A 25459-nucleotide genomic window follows, 5' to 3' on the forward strand; every position below is an offset into this window, starting at 1 on the left:
TCCTGGCCAGCCTGGAATGGCAGGAAGCAGGGCAGGGCATCGGCTTACCGCCTGCTGGGCTGGCCCTCTGTGGGCCAGAGCAACTGCTGAGAGGGGGCTCAGCATGGTGCTCTCCTGCTCTGGGCCTGTGTGGTCTCAGCCAGCCCAGCCCAACTCCCTCTGGTTTGCTGGGCAATTCGACCCTCTGTTCCTGCTCATTTTCCTGTTTCAGACTCTTCGAGTTCCCTTCGGCTGAGCCAGTCCCTGCCATTACTAAGCTTCTGCATTGTCTCCTCTACTGGCCCAGCCTTTGTGGCCAGGTGCTGGCCTGCAGGGGAAGACAGGGCCAGGCAGGGAGCACTTCAATGGCTGCTCATTAATTTGGGTCAGGCCTAGAGGCATGTTTAGATTTGATGCTAGAGTTCCAGTTCCAGCTGAGGTCAAGGTTAGGCTTAGGTTTGTCAACCCCTGCTAAGAGCGTGGGATTTGAAGTTAGCAGATTTTTGTTTCTATCCTGGACTCAATGTGTGTTGATTGCACGTTGTTGTTAGGGGGTTGAGATGCATAAAGCCACCGGGATAGTGGGCTCCCTGACCTCTAGGTCTTTGTTCCTGGCACATAGCAGGCACCCAATAAATGCTAAGCCTGGTGATTAGTGAGAGAATAGGAGGTAGCTTATGAATCCTGGGGCAGCTGACATTACAGAATCTTACTGGAAACCCAAGGTAAGGGCCAGTAGCCTGTTGGGCGTCCTTTCTGCCTAGACCCAAGGAGAAGTGGAACAGAATGTGGTGGCCTGTTGGATTTAAGCCCTTGGGATGGGGAGCAACCTCCGCCCCTTCAAGCCCTGAATGCTGAGGAATTTATTGCATTGATCTTCATTAATCATTGAACAAACAGTAGCCACATCTCAGTTACAATTTGGCAGATGATATAGAAGCATCTTTCCTAGAGAGATCATTCTTAAATTGACCCTGGGAACATGCTCATGGGTCTAAGTGTACACCCCAGCCAATACGTTCCATGTCGCATGGCTTGGAGGGAGCCCACTGCAGCCTGGATTGCTAGGCTGGGGGGCAGCTGCTCAGACAACTGTCTTGAGGACCAGTTACTGCACTTTAGTGGCTTTTTAAGGTGTGTCCCAGTGGGGGCTCTGAGTCTTGGGGACAGCTCTGTTCTCACTCTGGCCCCTTGGATTATTTTATTTTATTTTTAAAATTATCTCTTAAGTAGTTGTACAGAGGGGCTTCAATCCAACATGTCAGTTTGTGAGTACATTGCATCTTGAGTCAATGTCACCTCTTCTATCACCCCTCCCCCATCGCTCATCCCCTCAAGTGACCTGGCTCCATTTTCATATATGTATATTGACTATGATGACTGTATTCTCCCACCCTTCCCCTCTCCATTTGTCTGTCCTCCTTTCCATTGACCCCCCTTTTCCCCCGACAACATGACAGCATGTTTCAGCTTCCTGTTATGCATTTTGTTAAACTGTAATAAGCTAGTTGTTGGAAGGCATGACACTATTAAATCCTCCCCTGAATAAACCATACTTTAGTCCATGTTTTGTGTCAGCCCCGTGTTTTGAGGCCTACCTGCATCCCTAATTCCTGAAGTTTGAGAAGTTATTTGCATCCTTATGCTTAGAGCTGAACAGCTCAAAGGTGCTTTCCTCACTCCCTGCCTGACTGTGTTTTGGCTGTGTTGGTACAGATAGGCAATGCTCCCTTCTTTTTAAAAATCACCCTGTCCTCCAGTCCCCCTCCCCCCCCCTTTTTTTTTTTACTGGTACTTGGATTTGAACTCGGGGCCTCACACTCTCTCAACTTGCTTGCTAGGCTTGCACTCTATCACTTGAGCCATATTTCTACCCTGGCTTTTTGCTAGTTGTTTTGAAGATGGAGTCCTGGAGTTTTGAACTCAGGGTCTGGGCACTTGTTCCTGAGATGGTTTTTTTGCTCAAGGCTAGCACTCCAGCTATCACTAGAACCACAACACTACTTCTGGCCTTTTCTGTTTATGTGGTACTGAGGAATTGAACCCAAGGCTTCATGCATGCTTGACCAGCACTCTACCAGTAAGCCACACTCCCAGCCTTCTGGTAGACTTTTCTAACCAGAGTAGTCTTGAACCATGATCCTTTGGCTCTCAGTCTTCTGAATAGTTAGGATTACAAGTATGGGCCATAGGCACCATGCCACCCCTGGTCAGTTTTTACCAACTTATGTTATTTCTCAACTTATGTGAATAGATTATAGCCTCCAGAGGCTGTAGAGGAAGCAGTTAGAGAAACTAAGGTTTAAAGCATACAGAAGACTCAGGGCTGGTACTTTTAATTCAGTCTTCCCACCTTACCGTGTTTTGTAGACACAGGCTAAATGCGGGCACACACACACCTGTAGATACACTGTGCATATGTTTGGTCTGAGATGAATGCTGCTCTGTGCTGGGAGCTGGAGTCCATCTGGAGCCCCCTCCTGGAGGGCAGGGAGTGGGCTGGCCCAGGAGCCCTCCCAGTGGTCACTTCCACAGTTGAGTGTACTCTGGGGGTTTCCATGGTGAGCTGGCCTGGGGTGGCGCCCTGGGTGGGACTTTCCATCTGGGTAGGAAGGGAGGAAATGCTTTCCTCAAATGGAGAGGGGAAAGGAAAGAGAGGCAGCCAGCCTGGGACTGCAGCCATAGTCCTGATGTCTACATGGACCCTGGGGACCCCAAGGGGGCTGTCAGGACCCCCACAGGGAAAGCCATGGTTGGCAGGCCCCATCCATGCACCCTGGGTGCTGACAGCTCTGCGTCCATGTGACTCTGCGCATGTGTTTGTATGTTGTGCTGGCATTTGCAGTGAGCTCCTGTAGAGAAAGGCCTGGGGTAGCTAGTAGTCAGGATTCAAATTCAGCTCTGTCCCTGGGACCCAGGGGCACTCTGTGCCTTTCCTCCCTCAAGTAGGCACTACTGTAGATGTTACCCATAGAACCCTTATAGTAGACCACAAGTGGCATTGTTGTTCTTTTCTGCATGTAGAGATTGAGGCTCAGAGAGATCAGGGGTCTTGCCTGATGGTACACAGCGGGTGTTATAGAACAAGCCACACCCCTTCGCAAGCTGACAGCAGTGTGTACATGCTCACAGGTCATCATTGCTCTTAGCTTCTCTCAATGTAGGTAGGCAAGAGAACTAGCACCTTGAAAGGGCCCCAGCCCTGGGGGCTTCCTGAGTAAACTGGGTGGGGGTGAGAAGCTGCTAGACCTCAGGTGGTCAGCCAAGAGCTCCCTCGGCGCAGGCGCAGGTGGCCAAGGCTCTGCATATTTAAATCATACATTGTCTCCATGTGTGTCCCATATCATAGCACTTGTCTTGAGGCAGATGAAAGAAGATTTGGAGATGGACGTCGGTGGCTCAAGCCTGTAATCCTAGCTACTCAGGAGGCTGAGATCTGAGGATCGAGGCTCAAAACCAGCCCAGGCTAGAAAGTCTGTGAGACTCTTATCTCCAATTAAGACTATCTCCCCCCCCCCCCCCCAACAAAAGAAGCTGGAAGTGGAGTTGTGGCTCAAGTAGTAGAGCATCAACCTTGAATGAAAAAGCTCAGGCAGCATCCAAGCCCTGAGTTCAAGAATGCACATGCACACACACACACATGCAGGTGCAAACACACACACACACACACACACATATACACACACAATGTTGAGGAATAATATTGACTTTTTTTTTTTTTTGCCAGTCCTGGGGCTTGAACTTGAGCCTGAGCACTGTCTCTGGCTTCTTTTTTGCTCAAGGCTAGCACTTTACCACTTGAGCCACAGCACCACTCCTGGCTTTTTCTATATATGTGGTGCTGAGGAATTGAACCCAGGGCTTCACGTATGGTGAGGCAAGCACTTTACCACTAGGCCATATTCCTAGCCCCTAATATTGACTTTCAAGACAAGCAGAGACTTCCCCCTTTCCCCCAACCTGAGATACTGAGGATGGTCCTGTGTCTGAGGTTTGTGAGGGTTTGAGGACTGGCATGTAACAGGTAATGTGATGATGGGTCTTATGTGTCCACATGACTAGGCTCAGGGATGCCCAGGTGACTGGGTGTGCTTGTGAGGGTGTTTGGGAAGAGACTTGCATTTGGATTGGCAGGTGGGTAAAGAAGTGTACCTGAGCACATATGGGGACCTCTTCCGGTAAAGGAGCCCTGTGCAAGCTTTCCTCTGTGCAGAGCTCAAGGGACAAAGAACAGAGGTCAGAACTTGCTTTTGCTGTTTGAGATGGGCTGACCATTTTCTGGCCTTGAAAACACCACCCTGTTTTGCTGGCCTTTTAACTTAATCCTTAACTTACCTCATTGGCTCCTTTGGTCCTCTGGAGCTTTGGCTTAGAATTTCTGGCAGACACCTGTGCCATTCCTGGGCCTCCGAATGGTGAGGCGGGTGGTGGAACTTCCTGGCCTCCAGAACTGTACCCATTGCTTCCTTATACTGAGTCTCTGTGCACCGTACCTCTGTCAGCTTTGCTGTCTGTGGGGCCTGGCCCTCCAGCGGAGTTGTGGTAGGCACATAGTCTCCATCAACAGTGCTGTGCTGAGTCTCATTTGAGCACCACTATTCAGCCTCAGACATGGTTCCTGGCCTGGAGAGGCCTTCCTGACCCTGGAAGAACATCCCTATGGGAGTCTATTGGTGTCAGATGGGCTTCTGCTCTTCCACCCACTTGGTGCCCCTGTGGCTGCGCACGTTGGCCTCCCACTGCTGTGAGGACGGTGGACCTCAGCTTGGGCTTGATGGCCTCAGCTCAGGCAGGGTCTGGAGCTGGTGACATGGGAACAAGGAAAGTCCTAAACAGCCTGGGAACTCAGAGCCCTTGCTCAGGCCCAGCTCTCAGGCTGGCTACATTCAGGAGCATTGTCAGCCTTGGTGGTGTCCAGGGGCAGGGTGGTGCCACTGGAAGGTCTTATTGGTGCCATTGGCTGGGGGCATCAAGACAGGCCAGGGATTTCACAGGGCCTAGAAGTAGTCTCTCTTGGGAATCCCTTTACCCTAAGTCTCCCTTTTTCTTCTGTCCCTTGGGCTTCTTGCAATACCCCCTCCCCCTCTTACCTGCCCTGTCTTTAAGCCCATTACCATTCCTGCCCTCTGTGAAGCTCTGCATGTGTCTTCTGGGAGGTGTCCTTTCCCTGAGGTCCCTCCCTCTCACCCCATCCTGCCCTTCAGAGTTTGGATGCCACATGCTCGCCTGTCCTTCTTCTTAGATCTTCATAAGTTTCCCTTCTCTACTTCCTGGTGGTCCAGCACAAGGCTCAAACTTAGCCTTTATTAAAACACAGGCAGTTTTCCTGGATATTTGTCACCGGGAGTTCTACTTCATGTCTAATCACCTTTGCACTGCTGTTAGACCCTCATGCTGTTGCAGATCTTCTCTCCTAGATGGCGCGTGAGGGCTTCAAGTGTGGGTCACCTTTGGCACCATCCCCATTGACTTATTCTTTATTAACCAATGCCCTCCATGCCACCATGTGCTCTGAGGCTCCAGGGGCTACAGGACCAATAGATCCTCTTGCGTGAAGCTCCTGGCGCATGGAGGCAATGTGGGAATTGCAAATGGGGGGATACTGACATGGCCCAGCAGAGGACCAGGTAGCAAGGGTTGGATGGCCTTTGGTCTCTGGGAGAAGGAGGCTTAGAGCCAAACAGAGAGGCAGGAGTAACTTTCTGGGCATCCCCCACTGTACGAGGGGGCAGAGCTGGAGAGGTGAGAGCTGGGGTGAGGTAGGAGAGATAGGAAGAGGTGAGAGAGGGCAGAGGCAAGGTCAGGGAGGGGAGAAGAGGGAGAAGTGGTAAGGCCAGGGTGCTGTGAGTGGGAAACGGTGGCCATCCCTCCTTCAGGGCTGGGAGCTGCAGCATGGTGGGCTCTACCTCCCTTTTGTATGAGTGGGACTGCCTGTGTTCCACCAGGGGTGAGGAGTATGTGGGCTGGCACGCAGGAGCAGATGCAGTGGTTGTTTGTGGGTCCATGTGGCTGGGCTGTGGCATGGTGGATCTTTCTGAGATGCCCCATTCAGCTATGTGTGGGAAGAGAGTGAACCAGCACCTTCCCAGGGGAGAGGTAATAGGGACAGGGTCCCTGGTTTCAGAAGGCTCAGGCTGGAATCCTTTTCTAGAGGTGGTTCTGCAGAACCTGCTGGTGAGGAGGCGGGACACAGAGTATCTATGCTCATACAGGTCATGGGACCTACAATTGGGATGGAGGCACTAGCTGGACGAGCTTAGGCAGAGAGAGCAGTCACATGGGAGCTCTGGGCCAGGATAGACTGGAGTTGGAGGAAAAGTGGCCTCCCTCCTCTCTTTCCTTCTCCCCTCCCTTCCCTTACCCTCCCCGTCTGTCTGTCTGTCGTCTGTCTCTTGCAGTACTGATGTTTTTGAACTCAGAGCCTTGCTTTTACCAGGTAGCTAGGCAAGTGCTCTACCACTGGAACCACACTTTAAACCCTTTGGCTTTCCTCGTTTCATGTATTTATTTTTAATAGGGCTTGCTTTTTGTTTTGGCTAGTCTGAACCATGATCCTCCTTTTTATGCTTCACATGTAACTGGAATGACCGGCATGAACCTCTGCACCCAGTGTTTTACTGAATGAGAGGGGGGGTCTCAAGCTTTTATGTCCTGGCTGCCTTGCATTTTGAGCCTCCCTTTAGAGAAAGGGAGAGGTAGAGCCTCCAGAGTAACTAGGATTATAGATGTGAGCTCCAGTACTGGGCTGACGCTCCAGCTCTTAGTGCAAATGCGGCTGAGTTGCTGGAGCTTTGGGCCTGGCCATCCTTCCACTTAGCAGGAATGGGGACTGCTAGAAGGGCCTTTGCAGGAAGCCATCCTGAACTGAGAAGAGCTGGGGCTCAGGGGTTAATGAAGTGAACTCTTATCTGCAGCCACCCATCTGGGGGTGTCTGTGCTGAGCCCCCATTTGTTCCTGGCCCCGCCCTGGAACAGTTCCTGCGGCTGGACTAAAGGAGGCCCCGTCCAGCTGTGAGCCGGCCCCCCACGCAGGAATCTCCAGCCTGCGCCGCCCCGGGCCAGACAGTGGAAATGGGCCAGCCGCACCTCTGAACAGGATTAGAGGGATGTGTAATGGATTAAAGATCAAAAATGTTAATTAAGAAATGGTCTTTTCTAATAAGATGCCTTCAAGGGCACGGGTCTGAAAAGGAGGGGATTTCTCATTTTGGTGACACGGTTTCCGTTGGTTGTCATGAAATTGGTTCACAGACAGTGGGGATGACCCGACGTAAGCCTAGTTTTCAAGACATCTCCATCCAAATTAATTAGCAGTAAAAAACGAAGGGCCAGGCATAGGGTTAGCAGTTGGCAGGAAGGCACAGGCTGGCCCGGCAGGAAGGCTGTGTGGACTTTGGGGATTTCATCTGTGTTCTTGGTGTGTCCCAGGGCCTGGGCCTGGTGGATGCGGTAGGATCTGCCTCTCTCTGGATTTGGGGCTGAAGCCTGGTTGGTTGCTAGGCCTGACTGGATGGAAAGGGGCTGTGTGAGTTTTGGCTGTCCACATACTTCTCTGATCATTCCTGCAGTGTCTTTCACCTCATAATGGACAATAATGAAGTTTGTTCTGCTTTCCTTCTGGGGCTGTGGCTAATCAATGCTCTAAAAACTCAAACCACTTAGGTTGTGCCTAAGGCATGGCTTACTATCTGTGTACCTGCTCCAGCATCAAGTGTGAGACTGAAAGGACTCTAAACTCTGGTTTTTCAGGCCTGCTCCTCTGCTATGGTGTCCCTGGGTTGCTCAAGTGCTGTGGCAGGACACCGTGGCCTTGTGGTTGACTGGACTGGCCAGTCTGCTGGGCCATCATCCTGGAATCCAGCTTTTCCTCCTTAGGATCTTACATTACCCTCATCTCATGACTGTTTGCTCCTCTGTGGAATGGGCTCAGGGTCCTTGAGCCATAGCACTGATGAGGAAGGGTGGAGACTGATGTTGCTGGCCTGTTCCAAGGAGTGAGGGAGGCAGTTTCAGACCAGCCTTGGTTAGAGGTTGGAAGCTTCCCCTGCCAACCCAGGTTCAGGCACTGCCTGTGGTGATCTGAATTTCCTGGCTCCTCCAGGTGCAGAACCTCATTACGAGAAACCAAAGGACATGGAGTCGCTCAGAACTGGGGACTTACTCTGAAGGTCATGAGATTCCCTGCTCAGGCAAAGAGTGTGGCTGGGAGAGAGGCTTTCACTAATGTTCCTTTCTTGTTTTAAGGCTGCAATCCTGTGCCTTCTCCTCACTTTGACACATCAGGATATGAATCCTTGGGGTCTTGTTTAATAATATGGCTATATTTAATACTTGCCTTGAATTGCAATATTCATACCATGAATTCTGCTGGCATTTTTCTTGTATCTGCCTCCCTGCTTGCTCTAACTTCTTGGCCTTTTGGTTTTTCCCTACTTACAATGGGGGTGCAGTCTATGTAACACATTACTGCCTCCTGGGTCATGAGTACAGTGGAGTGGCATTTGGTACCATTGTACATTCACGGTCAGCACCCTATGTGAATCCTTTCCATTCTCCCATCAGAAGCCCTCCCATTTGACACTGAGCCCTGCGACTGTGTTCTCCCTTCTGTCTCTGTGGCTCTGACCACTCTCTGTCCTCTGTAGACTCTCCATTGTTTTTCTTCCGGAGTCTGGCTTATTTCCCTTAGCACAATGTCCCCAGAGGTCATTGGTGATGTAGCCTCAGTATTTCCTACATTTTCAAGACTGACTAATATTCCAAATTGTATGAATGACCTATGCTTTCTCCTCCCCTTTTCTTTTGGTGGACTCTAGTTTGCTACCCATTTTAAGGACTAGCGAGCATCCTGCTTTTTAGCCGTTACTTGTCTCTTGGGATCCTTGTTTTAAAGCTGTTGTGCTGGCAGTATGGCCATCCAGAGTCTAGGCCTGAATAGAGGGGACCAGTCAGCAGACCTGCCAAGCTCTCCAAGCTAGACCCGAGGGGGAAAGGTGTGGAGGGCATCTTCTGCCAGAGCACAGACCTCAAAGTTTCCACACGGCTGGCATCCTTCTGGCCTGAGAGAACACCTGTCTCCAGAGGTCATACTTCAGCCATGGGGGCGGATGGGCACAGGGCCAGCGTTCCTTGTCTCCCTGCAGCCCCTTGAGCTACTGGCCGCCTCAGTGAAGCATCTTTCTGTACAAGTGGCCACTGGAGGAGAGAAGGAACTTGAATGTCAGATCTGGTCCTAGAAACTTGTTTATCTCCTACCAACCGTCAGGCAAGTGGCACAAAGGAAATGGCATAAGGTGACCTACCACTACTGAAGAGACAGTAATTTGGAGGGTAGTGCTTAGAGACCAGCCTAAGCAAAAAAGTTCTTGAGACTCCATCTCAATCAGCAGCTGAGTGTAATGGTGCGCATCTGTCATCCCAGTACTGTAGGAGGGACAGGTAGAAGGATCGCCGTTCAGGCTAGCCTTGGCAAAAAATGTGAGATCCTACCTAATGCATGGAAGATATGGTGGTGGCTCAAGTGGTGAACTCCCTGCCCAGTAATTCAAGGCCCTGAGAGCAAACCCCAGTACTGACAAAAAATAAAAACCAAACCAAGACTAAAAAAAAAACACACCAAAAAAACAAAGAGAAAGCCAAGCAGGACACAGCGATCAAGATGGTCACTGCCACACTTAGATATTGGACGAAACTCACAGATTTGAGGTGTAGGGAGAGAAGCTGGCTCAGTGCAGAATGTTCTACTATGTCCACTTCGGTGACATTTGGAATGGGCAGGCCAATGTCTGTGACAGGCCAGAAGGGACTGCTTGGGGCTGTGCACCCTGGTGGTGCAAAAGCACTCTGCCCGTGACCTATGTGCACATGTAGGTGAAACCTTAGCTGGCTTAAAATTTGTGTTCCTGGGCTCTTTTGCTGGGTTCATTTCCCCTTGAATTGTTATTCGCATAGTGTCTTCTAAGACTTAAGTCCTGGGCTGGCTGCCGTGACCTGGCCAGTCCTTTGGCCAATGCTGAGAGAAAGACGACCACGTAGGCAGTTCCCATGGGGGTACCAGCATGTGGATAGGAGGCTTTCTGCCTTCAGCTTCAGACCCTCAGTGATGCCTGGAAAGTGAGATCCTCCTTTTTATGCTGTAATGGGGAGGGGATTGAACACAGGACCTGGGTGATGTCCTGTATTTATTTATTTTAATTTTTTAATTTTTTTTTTTGTCGGTTGTGGGGCTTGAACTCAGTCAAGGCCTGGGCATTGTCCCTAAGCTTTTGTGCTCAAGGCTAGTGTTCTACCACTTTGTGGTCCTGGTTTTGATGTCAGAGAAGTTGTTCTGTGTGAGTGGCAGGATTCCTGTCCCTTTGTCCTGGTCTGATCCCTGTCCAGTGAATTCACTGACCACCCATGAGCCTCAGTACATGTCCTGGATATAGGACTGGTCATTCCCACCTTGCCTCTTGCTACTGTAAATTAGACTTGGTGCAGCCTTTAAGGAGTATGAGGGAGTGATATTTTTTTGTAAGGATGGTTATTATGCAAATTGTAAAACCAATCTTTACTCAGATGCTTCAGCTGGTAAGACCCTGGGTAGCCTCTCTTCTCCTTAGGCAGGTGAAGGTGGCTCAGGAAATACCTACTCACAGCAAATGCCTATTCAGAGATGGATGAAAGGCAGGACAAGCCAAGGGGTGAAGAGAGACCACAGCCCCAAGGTTAGGTAGGGTGGCCCTATGGTGTGGAGGGGAGGAGCTGGTGGTCAGCAGAGGGAGGGAGCAGCCTATGGAGAACAGGGAGAGGAATCTGCTCATCTCTGCCTTTGACTCATGATTTGTACCAGGTCCCCTTTATTGTCCCAGCTGTGTGTGATCATGGATATCCCAAGTTCTCCTTAGTAGAAACTGATGGGAGTTGGGGTATTTCCTGCTGAATCAAGCTCCTTACCACTCTACCCAAGGGGGAGTTGGAAGCTGTCACATGTCTGGCTTCCCATTAGCGTTCGTAACTTGTAGTGGTGTATTGAATTCTAGTAGTTGCAGACAGGTGAGTTGTGTGGAGAGGGCATGGCCATTAAACTATGTTGAGCTTTGGCACATGAGCCAGTGTGCAGGGCTGGTTTTTTTTTTTTTTTTTTTTTTTTTTTTTTTTTTTTTTTGCCAGTCCTGGGCCTTCAAGTCAGGGCCTGAGCACTGTCTCTGGCTTCTTGTTGCTCAAGGCTAGCACTCTGCCACTTGAGCCACAGCGCCACTTCTGGCCATTTTCTATATATGTGGTGCTGGGGAATTGAACCCAGGGCTTCATGTATATAAGGCAAGCACTCCTGCCACTAGGCCATATTCTCCCAGCTTCACTCCTCCTGTTTTGCTACTGGCTTCATGCAGATGAGCACAGAGCGATGGTCTCACTGGGTGTGAGGGGCCTTGTCTCACACACCTTGCTTCTCAGAGCTGATGTGCTCAGGGAACATGACAGCAGTGAGCTAAATGAATGAACTCATCAAGGAGTCTTCTGCTAGAGGTTCAGAATATACAAGGTCTGGCTGGCACTGGTGGCTCATGCTTGGAATCCTGGTTATTCTGGAGCCTGAGATCTGAGGACTGTAAACAAAGCCAGCCTGGGCAAGAAAGTCTGTGAGATTCTTATATTCCATGAGCCAGCAGAAAAGCTAGAAGTAGAGATATGGCTCAAGTGGTAGAGCACCGGCCTTGAGCAAAAAAAACAAGTAAGAGTGCCAGGCCCTGAGTTCAAGCCCTAGTACAACAGAAAGGGGGGAGGAAAGAAAGGATATACAAGAGCCCAAAGCCAACAATGGATTCAAGTAGGTGGGAGCATTGAACCTACAGAATCCTTAGCCACATACTGAAACACAAGACAGACAAGGTGGGAAGTCTTGGCCTCACTTATTTAAAATACATTTCCTGAAATTTTGCCCTTTTGACTTTGGCGTAGAAGAGACAAAAGTGTTCCATTTGGTCTAATGGGAAAGAGACGATGCCCACTGGACATCAGGGCAAGTGACTTGGAAGCAAAGCAGAGCCTCTGCTTATGTGGCAGCAGCCTGTGTGGGTGACATGGAATGACAATCCTCCCCAGTCTCTCTGGGGCTGGAGCTGTGCTATGGCGAGTGGGGAGGCTGTCTTTGACCATGGCCCTGGCCATTTGGGTATTTCTCATCATTTATAGGCCATACAGTATTCTCAATATTGGCAAGACAGAGTAGGCAGCTGATGAGAAGCATATGGGTCTGCCCTGTCGTATCCCAAATGATTTCCAGGACCTTATGCTGCCTATGGCCTGGGTGTTTCCTATCCCTGCTTGTGCAGCCACACAGACCTACCTAGCTCTGAGCATGATGGTGTCTCATGTCTGTGCCTCACACTTCCAGTCCGCCATAAGCCTGTTTTCAGATCTCATAAAAATTCCAAGGCAACATGGGTACTGTTCCTGCCTTACCTTACACCTGCAGCTGGCCGTGGAAGGTGGCCCCTGGGTTCCTATCTCCACCCCTTCTGGCTCAGGGCAGACTTACAGAGGGATGCTGGAGGAGTCCTTTCCAGGCACCATCTTGGACTGAGCCAGGTCCTCTCTGAGATCACGGGCAGCTTGAAGCTTCACTAGGTTCAAGCTTAAGGAAAGGGCAGGGACCCTTGAGCCTTATGTCTGGGAAGACGATGTCATCTGGTGCTCATCTGTGACAGTCTAGCTACTCATGGAATGCAAGGGAAGTGGCCCATTTCTTCCTCTCTGGTGGGGACTGTCCTATAAGGATGTCCTTCAAACCCTTGACTACCATGTTGCCTTAACTTGAACTGTATACTTGGTCCTACTCCAATATTGCTGAAACTGGGAGGTGGTGTTGTGTCCTTGTGTATGTAATGAAATGTTGCCCCTTTCGGAAGCAAAGCCGTCATTAGGCTGGGAGTGTGTCATGTGTTCATGTCCTCTTAAACCCAAGGTGTGGTGGTACCCAGTGTTGGGTGGCCTGGGCCAATGTAGGTGACCATCAAGATTTGAAAAGCAAGCCCCAAACCTGTATGATTACAGCCCAGACTTCCTGGGGCTCACTCTCCCAGTCATGTGACATACCTGGCTAGAGGAGACTGTCAACACAGCTAGCAGGTCTGTTCTGACAATCCTGGACATTGAAACTTTACAGTTACCTTTGAGCTCTCTCCCAGTTGTGCTTAAATACCACATTTGTAACTGTCAGTTGCTCCCTGTTTCTTCCCCCTCCATCTTGGCACAGCCAGCCACACTTCTCACCACGGAGTGCCTAATATAGGCACTACTTGTTGGCTGATACATTGGGGCCACTGAAGCCCAGAACTGAAAGCATTCTGGGGTTTTGGTTGCCACCAGCATCTGGCTACATAGCTCCAAGAATTGAGATAGAGAGGAGATCTCAACTCTAAGAATGGCTAATTATTAGTATTATTTTTAAACCAACTCCCATATACAGAGGGGAGCATGGAAGAGCACACCCTCTAAACAAGGGTTAATTAGGAGGCTCCTGGATAGTGAGTGCTTCATCAGCAACTGAGCAGCATGTAAATAAATCTAATTTTCCTCCAACTCAACTTGTCACTGGCTTAATTACAGCAGCTATGGTGTGTGCATGTGTGTATTTTTTTCATTAGCAAAAGAGGGTCATTATTAGCCAAGTCTAGTAAGAATGGTTTTGGAGAGCAGGCTCCCCACCCTCTGTAGGTGCCCTCTGAGAGGGGAAAGAAACTTTCCACGTGAACTCAAGAGTTTCCAATTAAGGTGACTTGAGGAAGCCGGAAGCTGGCCTGGAAAATTAGAAAAAGATTACAGAGGAAGAGGGCCCGAGGCAGGCAGGGTCTGGGAGGTGCAGTTAATTACTGTGTGGAGGAAGAGCCCCATCTGGGGGCTGGACCTTCCTCCTTTCCCATCAGGTCATCTGTCTGCCTGCCCAGACATCTTGGGGCTCCAAGACCTCTTCTGATGCTGCCTCTAGCATCTGGCTTTGGAGAGCTGCAGATGAGACTGGATCATGGGGGACTGGGTTTGGCCACTTCTGCCATCTCTTTTAGATGGCTTTTCACGTCCTCCCTCTTTGTCCCCACTGAAGATGGAGCGTGGAGGACCATTGCAGTGAGCACATTGTTCTAGAAATAAATAGCCGAAAAGCAAGTCAGAAATTAGTTACCACAAAGGAAGTTGAAGCCTGCAGGCCAAATTACAATTGTGTGCAGGAAGCACCCTGCCCAGGGGGGCCTTTGAGGGAGGATTTAAGTCCATCCGCCTGGTACTCCAGGCACAATGTTGGCAAAAAAAAAAGTTTTTTCTTTCTGCTCCATCTTGTCCCCAACCCCCCATAATAGCTCCGACTCCTCATTAAGCCATGTAAGAGGCTTGCTTTGTGATCCTAATAAATCTCTAGTGAGCCAGAAATCAAGGCGGCTGCTGGTGCTCCGTGCACATGTCTGTCCGGACTGCTAGGCGCTGTCTGTCCTTGTCTATCCAGCAGCTGTGGCCAGAGTTGGCTGCCCTCAGTGCTGTGCACCGGACAAGGGCAGATCTGGTAGCTCTGGAAGAAGAACCTGGAAGCCCAGGGTCATCCCCCCAGCATGCGTCCTTCCAAGCACCACTTGGGTGCTGCCGGGGCAGGGAGCCTCATCTTCTAGCCTAGACCCCAGTGACAGCCCCGATGATTGTGTTCAGTGAGTGCACATTGAGGCCCTTCATTCAGCAGATTCGACTGACTGCCTCTGGTCTAGGCACTGTGCTAGCCATTAGTATACATTAGGAGTACTCTTTCCATTCCCTTCCTCCTCCTCCTCTCCCTCCCTTCAGTTCCTTCCCCCCTCTTTTCTGTCTCTTTAATTGAGCCACACCTCTAACTCTTTTATCTTTTAAAAAAATTAGTTAATTTACTGTCCAAGTGGAGTTACAGTTTCATATGTAAGGCAGTGAGTACCTTTCTTATCAAACTTGTTACCTCCTCCCTCATCTTTCTCCATCTTTTTAATTTATTTTTCATATAAAGCTTGCTTTTTGCTCAGGTCTGGCTTTAGATTGTGATTTCCTCCTCCTCCTCCTCCTCCTCCTCCTCCTCCAACTCCTCCTCCTCCTCCTCCTCCTCCTCCTCCTCCTCCTCCTCCTCCTCCTCCTCCCCTCCCCCTCCCCCTCCCCCTCCTTCTCCTCCTCCTCCTCTTCCTCCTCCCCCTCCTTCCTTCCCCCACCCCTTCCTCCTCCTTCTCTCCCTTCTCCCCCCCAACCCCCTCCTCTATCCTGGGGCATGAACTCAGGGCCTGAGCACTGTCCCTGGCTTCTTCTTCTTCTTTTTTTTTTTAAGGAATATAAAACTACTTATTGACCACTGTTCACCATTATTTACAATAAAGTAAACAATATACAGTTGGGTAACATTCTGATTACTACAAAGTTGTTTCTCTGGCTTTTGTGGAACCAGTAACCCAATACTGAAAACAATTGAGCCTACATGTAAGGAATGAGTTGGGGTAAAGAAAAAGCATGCAGGTCAATAATTATAAAATTCTGTCCATTCATTTAGGCCAGTAGGTCCTAAATAGTCACATCTCTAACCAGCTGATTTTACATTTCCATGAGCTGAGTGTTAGATAGCCCATGACCCAATATTCTATAAAGGAATGCTCACTACAGAAAATTTTAGTGAAAGGAAATCAAGATTTGTCTTTTCTCATCTGGGTGAGGGAAGTTGTTATTAGCTTAAATTTTTACCTTTCAAGAAGTTTTGCAAAGCTATTGCATTTGCTTATCTATGGTAGATGCAGGAGGACCTAAAGTTTGAGGCTAGCTAGCCTGGCTACCTAGGAAGTTCAAGGTGAACCTGAGCTGCCTAGAGACCCTGTCTCAAAAATCAACAAAAAACTAAAACAAGGGCCAGGGATGTAACTAAGTGATACATCATTTACCTACATATGCAAGACTGTGGGTCTGATGCCTAACACCTCTAAACAAGCAAAATCTCCAAAACAAAAAAACTACCTATGTAAGTATTTTGTTTACACACACACACAAACACAAAAAAGAGAATTCAGGATGATCCTTCAACATAGCAGTTAAAGACAAGTTGTTCTGATTAAGTAATGACCCCCCAAAATTGCCTAATATTAAAAAAAAAGCCACAATCTGTTTCTGAATGCAGAGGAAATATACCATGGTATTAAACATTTTTTTTCTGATAAAGCAATTACAGAAAGCCTTTATTATATTTGTTCAAAGTAAACAGTGCTATTGAGGAAAAAAGAAAAACCTCAACTCCCCCAATACTACTTTCAAAACCAACATGTCATACTTGATTTTCATTAGAATGTAGTTATTGTTTCACACCATTAATTCAAAAACCAAGACTCGGATTTTATATATATGTATAAACATATATAAAAAGCAATGCAAACAATTATTGAGCTTCATCTTCTGGACAAGAATGCCAAGTTAGTCTCTCTTCATAGAAAGCAATCACAATCTGAGGACACTTCATATTCGCCTCTTTTGCCAGCACCAAGTCAGCTTCATCTGAATCTTTCCATTTCATAAGAAACATCAATTCTCCACTGCTGTCTGTGGCACCAATTATTCGTTCAGGATCCAGACCCCTAGCAAACCCCCTTGGTTTGTCAGCAGCATCTCTTTTCTTCTTTGATTTGCTGTCATCAGATTCACTGTCCGATAAAGATTTTCTTTTTATACCATCCTTTACCAGCTTTTTGAGAATTAAAAAATGCTTCAATTAATTCTGGACAATCTAAATTTTCTTCAGGTTCCCAAGTATTATCAGCAGCTGTAAATCCCTTCCACTTCAGGAAATATTCTACCTTCCCAGTCACTACACATCGGTCCAGTACTTTTTCTACAACTAATTCTTCAGGCTCTGCTTCTTCAACTTTTTTACTCTTTCCATTCTGTTTCTTTCCCATTTTTTGCAATGTAGTCTTGTTAGAGGCCATTTTTAATTGTAGACTTGAAGAGCTATTACTCAGACGCTCTGGTCGCGATCCTGCAGCAGCATTGTCCCTGGCTTCTTTTTGCACTGTCCCTGGCTTCTTTTTGCTCAAGGCTAGCACTCTACCACTTGAGCCACAGTGCCACTTGTTGGTTTTTTCTTGTATATGTGAGGCTGAGGAATTGAACCCAGGGCTTCATGCATGCTAGACAAGCACTCTACCGCTAGGCTACATACCCAGCCTACACTGTATGATCTTTCTACCTGTGCTTCCCACATAGCTGTTATTACAGATGAATCACTATATCCAGCTTGTTTTTTAAGATAGGGTTTTGATAACTATTTTTGCCAAGACTGACATGTAATTCACTGTGCTCCTGTCTCAGCCCCGCAAGTGCCAGGATTATAGGCACGCACCATCATCCCCAGCTGGTATTAGGGGTTAGCCAATGACCCAAGATGGAGATTTCCTGCCTTCCTGGAGCTTTTATTGGTGTGTGTGTGTGTGTGTGTGTGTGTGTGTGTGTGTGTGTGTGTGTGCTCACGCATGTGCATGCAAGAGTGTGTGTGATGAGACAACACAATAAAATGACCAATGCTCTAGGAACTAGGAGATACTGTGTGGGAGCCACTGCTCTGCCAGGATAAGGACACATCATTAAACTCAAACTTCTCACCACTTTTTGTCAGCCTCATCTGCTCTAGCTCCATCCCGACACTGCCTGTTGACTTGTCAGTTCCCTGTGTCCTCTCAGCTTGCTCTAACTTCAGGGCCTTTGCATGAACTGTGCCTTACACCTTGGCTACCTTTTGTTCCCTCATTTATGCCTGGCTTCTTTGTATCATTCAAGTGTTCACAAAAATATCCTCTCCCCAGAGAAGCCTTTGTTGGCCCCCAGGGTAAAGTTACCTCCTTGCCTCCCATCCTCCATCCAGTCACCTTCTTTGGCACTCTGCCTGTGTTCATCCCACCTGAGACTTTCTGCTTCCTGGCTTCTTTTACGGTCTGTCCAGTGCTGTGTCAGGGAAGGAGACTTACTGCCCAGCACATAGTAGGTCCAAAGCCATGAATCCTTGAGTGGACTGGGACACACGAGGGATGAGCAGAGGCCTCCTGCACCATTAGAGCCCTCTACTGGAGAACAAGAAACAGGCTGGGTGCTGGTGGTGGTTCATGCCTATAATGCTAGTTACTCAGGTGGTTGAGATCTGAGGATCATATTTGAAGCTAGCCTGGGCAGGAAAGTCTGTGAGACTCTTATCTCTAATTAACTACCAAAAAGCTACAAGTCAAGCTGTGTCTCAAAGAGTAAAGTACCAGCCTTGAGCACAAAAGCTTAGGTACAGCTCCCAGGGCCTGGGTTCAAGTCCCAAGAACTGGTACCAAAAAAAAAAAAAGATGCCCTTTTCTTTCTTCCCCGTAGCTTGACCACTGATGTCACTGTAACTGATTTTGGTACCCTAGGTATTGTATATACCTTTATTGGAACTAGGGAAGGGAAGGGGAACATCAAAATGGAAAGACAAAGGTTAAAAGACAAACCAATGCCACAGCAATGCTTACAAAACTATATGCTATAAACCAACTGTACAGCTCCTGGGGGTAGGGAAATGGGGAAGGAGGCAGTGGGAGAAAAATGATGGAGGAGGTAACAAGTTGGATAAGAAAATGTACTCACTGCCTTATATATGGAACTGTGAAACCTCTGCACATCACTTTGACAATAAATACATTTTTAAAAAATTCAAAAAAAGGTAAGAAACAAGTGCAGGACGGTTAACTAATGATCCTAGTCCGCCCCCCCCCCCCCCCCCGCCTCCCCGAATCTTACCACCATCTTGCCTGAAGTCAAGCCGAGGCTCTCTGTCAGCAAGTTGTTTCTCACTTAGCCCCTTGGGCTCTGAATGAGTCCCACAGCTTCCTAGAGCCCCTCCCACCCACTGCGCCTCAGTAGGTATAGGCGATCTTGCTGTCTCCCCTTCCAGAGAGTGAGAGACTTGGGAATGAAGGTTGTCCGAAGTCCTCCCATGGTGCTGCAGTGGTCAGCGGGGGACCTGAGGTACCTCCCCAGGCTCTGAGCAAAGCCATTCCTGGGGCTAGAAGGCCCAACAGGCTGGAGTGCTCCACCATTTGAGCCACAACTACACTCTGCCTTTTTTTTTTTTCCTGGTAAATTGGCAATAAAAGTATAATAGACTTGTTGAAATTTTGATCCTCAGATCTTCACCTCCTGAGTGGGTAGGATTATAGGCCTGAACGATTCGTTCCCAGCTTAGCACAGAAACTATTCAACAGCCATTAATTTGCACATGATCACCTGCAATCTAACTGCAGTACAAGGACCTGGAGGGGAGGAGACATTCACAGGCCGTCTCAGATTCAGGATCACATTGTTTAAGTCCTGGACCCTCCCTGCGCTTCACTCTGCTAGCAAGACTTGCTCTCTGGACTCTGGCTGTAGACTGTAGCTGCTTGGACCTCCCAGCCATTCCTGGGATAGAAGACTTCCCATTCCCTCAGCATCTCTGTGCTCTGCTTCTTTCCCATCTGCAGCGTGGCTCCCACTGCCTCACCAGTGAGGCCCAGAGGAGCCCACTTAGCTTCTATGTAGCTGCCCCTCACAGGCCTCTGCCATGCAGGGCCTCTTTCTTTTCATTCCACGTGCTCCTCACTTGCAGGCATGACTTTGTTTCAGTTTGTATCTGCTGTCCTTCCCCACCAGGGGGAAAGCTCTGGAAGAGGAACAGTGGGCTCCATGTTTGCTATCTAAGGACAGTCCCCAGCACATTGTAGGATCTCAATAAAGGTTCTGTGAGCTTGTGGATGTGTCCTGAATGCTCCTGCATCTCTTCTAGCAGGCTGATGGGGCCTCACCAGGCTCTCCTTCCCGCGTTTTCTTTGATTCACACTGGAGTTCACTTCCCAGAAACACGCTTCCCACTTCCCCCACCTGCACTCCCTTGGGAATCCCTGGAGGTGGTAAGGACTTCTGTGATTGGCCCATAGTGACTAAGCTCAGGAAGCATCCCGATTTTGTGCCAGGAGTGGGGGTGAGAGGACTCTCTTTACTGTTTTGGTACAGGTTAAAGAGGAGAGAGGAAGCTGCCCACCAGCCGGTTCTTGGGGTGGGAATTTCCTAAACTTCCCCTGGGATCATTGGGTGAGAGGTGGAGGCTCTGTCCCCATCGTGACTCACTTGGGACTGGAACCTGATTGGTGAGGGTACACCCTTGTGCATCTTGCACACATGTGAGTGACACACAGGTCTGGGCTTGGGGCCACTTGCACATACTGACTGACAGCTTCTTTTTCAAGGTCAGCTGCCAGCACTGTATCACATGGCCCTTTGTCCTCTGCATGGATGGAATGGAGTGTGGTAGCCGGGAGGGTGGATAGAGATGGCAGCCACTGGTGACATTAGCAGGCTGTTTCTACAGGGGATACTGACACAGGGGGCCCACTCGGCCAGACATTTCCAGGGTGAGCATTTGCAGAGCAAGAAAGTCTGTCTGGAGATAAATTCCTAGCCCTGTTCATTTCCAGGCCTGCTCATGTTTCCCTAGGCGTCCCGGGCTTCTGTGATTCCCCCGCAGACAAGCTTTATAGATGGCCTCTAACACCCACCCCTGGAAGAGATGGCCATAGAACAGGGTTGAGAGGAACAAAGTGAAAAGAGGTGACAGGTCAGCGTGTGGCCAGCAACCCATTCTCGTGTTCTGATTGCAGTGCGTGTTTGTCGATGTAGAAGGGGGATGCTCGAGATCTTGTTCATCAAAGTAGTCACAACCTAAGCCTCTGGCTGGTGAGATTTCAGGTGATTTGTACTATTTTCTTTATACTTTTGTGTCTGGCTTGTATCTTTGACATCAGCCACAGTTATCTTTGTAATCAGAAATAACAGGAAAGCTTTATTTTATGGGAAAGAAATAGTTCTGGAGAGAAAACCAGATGAGACCATGAACAGGCCCAATGGACGCCTCATGTCAGGGCCAAGGGCAGGATGGGTGGCAGTTCGTTGAGAGTGGGCTGAGCTTCCAGCCTGGCATCTCTGTGCTGTGTTATCCCCCAGTGGTAGAGGTCCCTGCACCAGGTGTAGCTGAGGCCTCCTCCTGTGTCAGTCAGGCCTCCTCCTTGGGCAGATGCTCTTCTGGTTGGGGCTGTGACAATGGGCTGGTGGTCCCTGGATTCTAGAAACTGAGTTCTTCATGTGGCAAGTTCCAGGCATCGTCACACAGCTGTGATGTAGACTTTCCTGTTTACCTATTGCTAACTGCACAAATGGGTGGTCTGGAGGTTAGAAGCCCTGCTCTGACGTACTTTACTTTAGGGCCTGAGTTCCCACATCTGTAATAGTTTATACTTCTTAGGGAAGGTGGTCTCAATACGAATCTGCCCAGCTGCCTCCTCACCTTCCTCTCCTTGCTCCTTGCTGGGGCTTCATTGGAAAGATTTGCAGACTCTGTTTTGAACTCTGACTCCGGTTGCATCTTGCCTGTAGCAAGTGACTGTGTCACCCAGTTTGGTTTCTTAGTGATGGCTGGTTTTGGCCTGCCAGCCTTCAGATGTCCTCCTCTGGCGTGGGTTGGAGTAATCTTTTCCATATGATGTGTGACCATGGAAGGGGGTCAGGATGCATTTTAGGCAGAACCTGGCTCCTTCTTAAGTTACATGGTTTCCATTCTCATCTCCCCAAAGGTACTTTCCAGACCCAGCTGGGACTCACAATCACGACCTGCTCACAGAAGGGACAGAAAATTGGTGAGAAGTCCGAGTCTGAGTGTCAATTTTTTTTCTCCCCTACTTGAGAACGAACACCGTTCCTTTACAAATGGTCTATGTGGTCCAGCAAGAGGGTCCTGGGCAGGGTCCTGGAATCGAGATAGCCTACACTTGTTCATTCACTTAACAAAGAGTTTCAGTGCACCTTCTCAGGGCCAGCTGCTCTCCACATGCCGATACCACACTGCTTTGGTAGAATCAATTATTTTAATGCTGTTGCATTCTTCAAGTGAGACACTCCCCACAATTCTCTATCCTTTCCTGTCTATCACACCGTGCTGGGCTGAGGGAGAATCAGCAGACAGGGCTGCCAGCCCCATTAATGTACCACCGTTAATGTACTGGGGACACTGTTTTGGGTCTTAGGTTCTGAGAAGGCTGTGGTTCAGATTGGCCCCTTTCTCTAAAGCTTTCTCCACATCATAGTCTCAGCTTCTGCTGTTTATTTAAGTGAACTATTTCAGATAAAATGAATACCAATGTAGAATGAATTCTTTAGCTTAAGGAATGCACCATTTAATCACCCAGCAGAGCTTCACATGCTTGCTACACGTTCCCTTCCCAGCAGTTTGGTTTTTCTCATTTTTGTGTGTATCTTTCTTTTTGAAATATGTACAAAGTATAACTAAACACATTGATATACAAGTTCTAAAACAATGTAAATGTTGCTGTATGTTACTACAAACATGGTTTACGTCTGTGTTCATATATGTGGCTTATCTTTAACAGCTCACTTTCCTCTCTTAGATTGTATTGGGAAGCTAAATCCACATTGTTACATGTAGTCCTGTTAATTTTAATTGCAATTTAATTGTAATTTTAATTGCTATGTGGGGTCTACTCTGTAAATGCATAAATGCACCACAATTTATCTATTGATCTACTACTAATGGAAATGTGTTCTTTTTTTTTGGCTACTACAGATAATTTGGCAGTGGCTAGTCTCACAGAGAATTCAACATTTGAATTTTATAATGAATTTCTAGCATCTGAGCCACAATTTGGAATGACTGGGTCAGAGGGCATTGCTCAGACCTCTTCCTCCTCACCCATCAGTTCTGTTCTCTCACTTTTGGCTTTATTTTAGGTGTTCTCTTTTCTTGAGGTCCCAGGGTTATCTCACTGGTTCCTTGTAAGCTTACAGAGGGGGATTTGTAGGGCAGGCCCTGTGAAATATCAGAGTCAGTGGCCAGACTATAGGCCCCACTGCTAGCAGGAAGAAACTTTGGCCTCTTGTCTTGGGAAACAACAGTGTGTGCAAACTAGAAGAAGCCTGGCTTTGTGCTTCACTTCAATTCACAAGGATGGCTCAGGTAATGAGTTGGATGCTTATTCATTTTAGAGTTGGGGAAACTGAAGCCTGATGGTGCACAGAGTCCCTCTGAGCCCAGGAAGATGCTCTGCCTTTCATCTCCCTTTTTCGTCCAGCAACCTTACGGTCAGGTGGCTCCCATCGTGCATCTGGAATTGGTCTTGCCATTCTTCAGCAAAGTACACCTTGTACCTTGCTCATCTAATACCTTCAACATGACCTTTTGAAGTAGGATTTTGTTTTGGGGATAGTGGTGCTGATATTGGGACTTGAACTCGGGGTCTGGGTGCTGTTCTTAAGCTTCATTTGTTCAAGGCTAGTGCTCTACCACTTGAACCACAGTGCCACTTCCGGCTTTTGCTGAGTAATTTATTGGAGATTAGAGTCTCACAGACTCTTCTGCCTGGGCTGGCTTCAAATGGTGCTGGCTTCAAATCTTCATGTCTTAGCCTTAGTCGCTAGGATAGGATTACAGACATGAGCCACTACCAGTGCCTGGCTACTTATGGCTTTTTTGCTGGTTAATTGGAGATGGGAGTTTCACAGACTGCCCTGCCTGGGCTGGTTTTGAACCTTAATCCTCCTGAGTAGCTGGGATTACAAGTGTGAGCCACCAGTGCCTAGTGAAGTAGGATTTTTTTTTTAACAGATGGGGAAAATGAGGCTCAGAAAGTTGAAATGGATGGGTGGAGGCCATAGTCATGGCAGGAGCTAGGGACAAAACTCCCCGAGCATCTCTTTACCCCCTTCTTACACCTTCCTCTGCCTGATCTCACTTTGGGGTCTTTCTCTGCTCCAATTGCTCCCCAGACTTCCTATGGACTGCGGAGCTGGAGCTAGTCCATTGGGCCCCCATCCCCCTAGCTCCCCTCCCTTCGCTTCCCCAGAGAGTCTCCTCTCTCGCCTTTGATACAAATTCTTGTACTTTCCTGATAATATCCTGGCTCTTCTTAACGTGAGAGGGTCAGCTGTGAGGCATCTCAGCAATTTATAATTCTTGAGAATTCTGTTTGGTGACACAAGTTAGCATTTAATAGACACCCTGCCACCTCCTTTCTCCCTATTGTGACAAGCTCCTGGCAGAGTCCTTTTGAGACTCACGGTAATTGCACCACGCTGCGAAAGGGAAGACCACGTTGCGCTCGAGTGCGTCTCAAAAACGTCTTCACAATAGACAGCCAGGTACGAGTTTGCCGGGCTTCAAGGTAATGATTTAAACTTAATTTGACCCTTGATGAGGGAGCCCGCCTTTCCGGGTCGACACAGCCTTTCGGTTTGGGCCTGCCTGCCACGCCGTCAACGGCAACACAAATAATTCCTTCGTAACAAGTGCCTTTCAGAGGATGTCTGCTGCTGACAGCTAATATAGAATTATTGCCCCTGAATGCATTTCTGTAATTACTTCCCAGAGATCTGTCTTTGTGTTAGAAGACATTTCACACTTTAGTAACATAAGTGTTTTGGGAGGGCACGAGCAATAATTATGAACAGTCTTTCCATGAAAATAAACCTCAAAAAATTATAAGAGCTAATGCTAAAATTGGTTAGAGCCAGGGAGGAATTTCATTTGAATTTGATTCATGTATATTTATTCGGAGTATAATAACCTTTCCTTTATGGAAACTTTTTTTTTAAACAAAAGCAATAATGATACCGAGAGACTGCCTTCTAGTTTTTGAGCCATACTGCAACTGAAAACTGATTAAAAGTGACAATTTGCTCAAGACTGAATAAAGAGGAGTCATCGCGGAGGCCTGATAGGAGACATTTGCGGTAATGGAAAATGAAATGATTCACAGTGTGATCAATAAAAAATTAGCAGCATTTAATAAAAGGTTTCTACTTCATGTTGACTAAAGAACATCGCGAGCAGTTTGAAATCCGAGTTAAGTGATGGTTTGAGGATGAGCCTGGGGTGGGGTGAGGGGGGGTGTGGGGTGTGCATATGCATATAGATCACTCCGATATTGGCCAGCACAGGGAGGCAGCCAGGCCTCTGGGGTGAGTCTGGAAGCTTCTCCTGCATTGCCTACTTGACCTTTGGCCTGTGTGGCTAATCCTTCTGAGTGTTTGCTCCTCTTTATGTAGGAATAAGGATCTTTGTGTCCCGGGCCACCAAGCAGACCCTGCTCTATGGGCTGATGACCAGGTCCCAGGCAGCTCCAGCTCTGCGAAGGGGCATCTGTCGGGAAGCTGGCTCTGTGGTGAGGGCTGTATAGAGCAGGCTTTGTTCTGTCTGCTCTGTCGGCTGCCTGAGGAATCCGGGTTCCAGGGGACGCCCCCGAATGCCTTACAGCTCACTTATGGGACTCTAAACACTCTCTTGGGCACCAGAGGAAATCAGCAGAAAGCCAGCAGACCTTAGCGAGTGGATGAGGTTAAGCAATGGGGAGACCCCACGGTCCCATGAAGAAGCCCACTGCTGGCAAGAGGTGGGCTGGGGCCA

General features: G+C 48.4%; 1 protein-coding gene and 1 pseudogene across 2 annotated transcripts in view; one reads left to right on the forward strand and one right to left on the reverse strand.

Annotated features, from left to right (window-relative positions):
* The window catches only part of Znf423 (zinc finger protein 423), a 321067-nt gene that overhangs the window by 75876 nt on the left and 219732 nt on the right, over positions 1–25459 (forward strand). The window contains exon 3 of one of the 2 annotated variants that reach the window (XM_048355657.1): positions 21618–21680. The exons of the other annotated variant lie outside the window; for it this stretch is intronic. Coding sequence (XP_048211614.1) covers positions 21618–21680 — 63 coding nt within the window. The remainder of the gene's footprint in view (positions 1–21617; positions 21681–25459) is intronic. 2 annotated transcript variants of the gene reach the window in all.
* Positions 16223–16966, reverse strand: LOC125358488 (annotated as a pseudogene).

The sequence above is a fragment of the Perognathus longimembris genome, chromosome 10 (genome assembly GCF_023159225.1).
Source record: "Perognathus longimembris pacificus isolate PPM17 chromosome 10, ASM2315922v1, whole genome shotgun sequence".
In the NCBI taxonomy this organism is placed as follows: domain Eukaryota; kingdom Metazoa; phylum Chordata; class Mammalia; order Rodentia; family Heteromyidae; genus Perognathus; species Perognathus longimembris.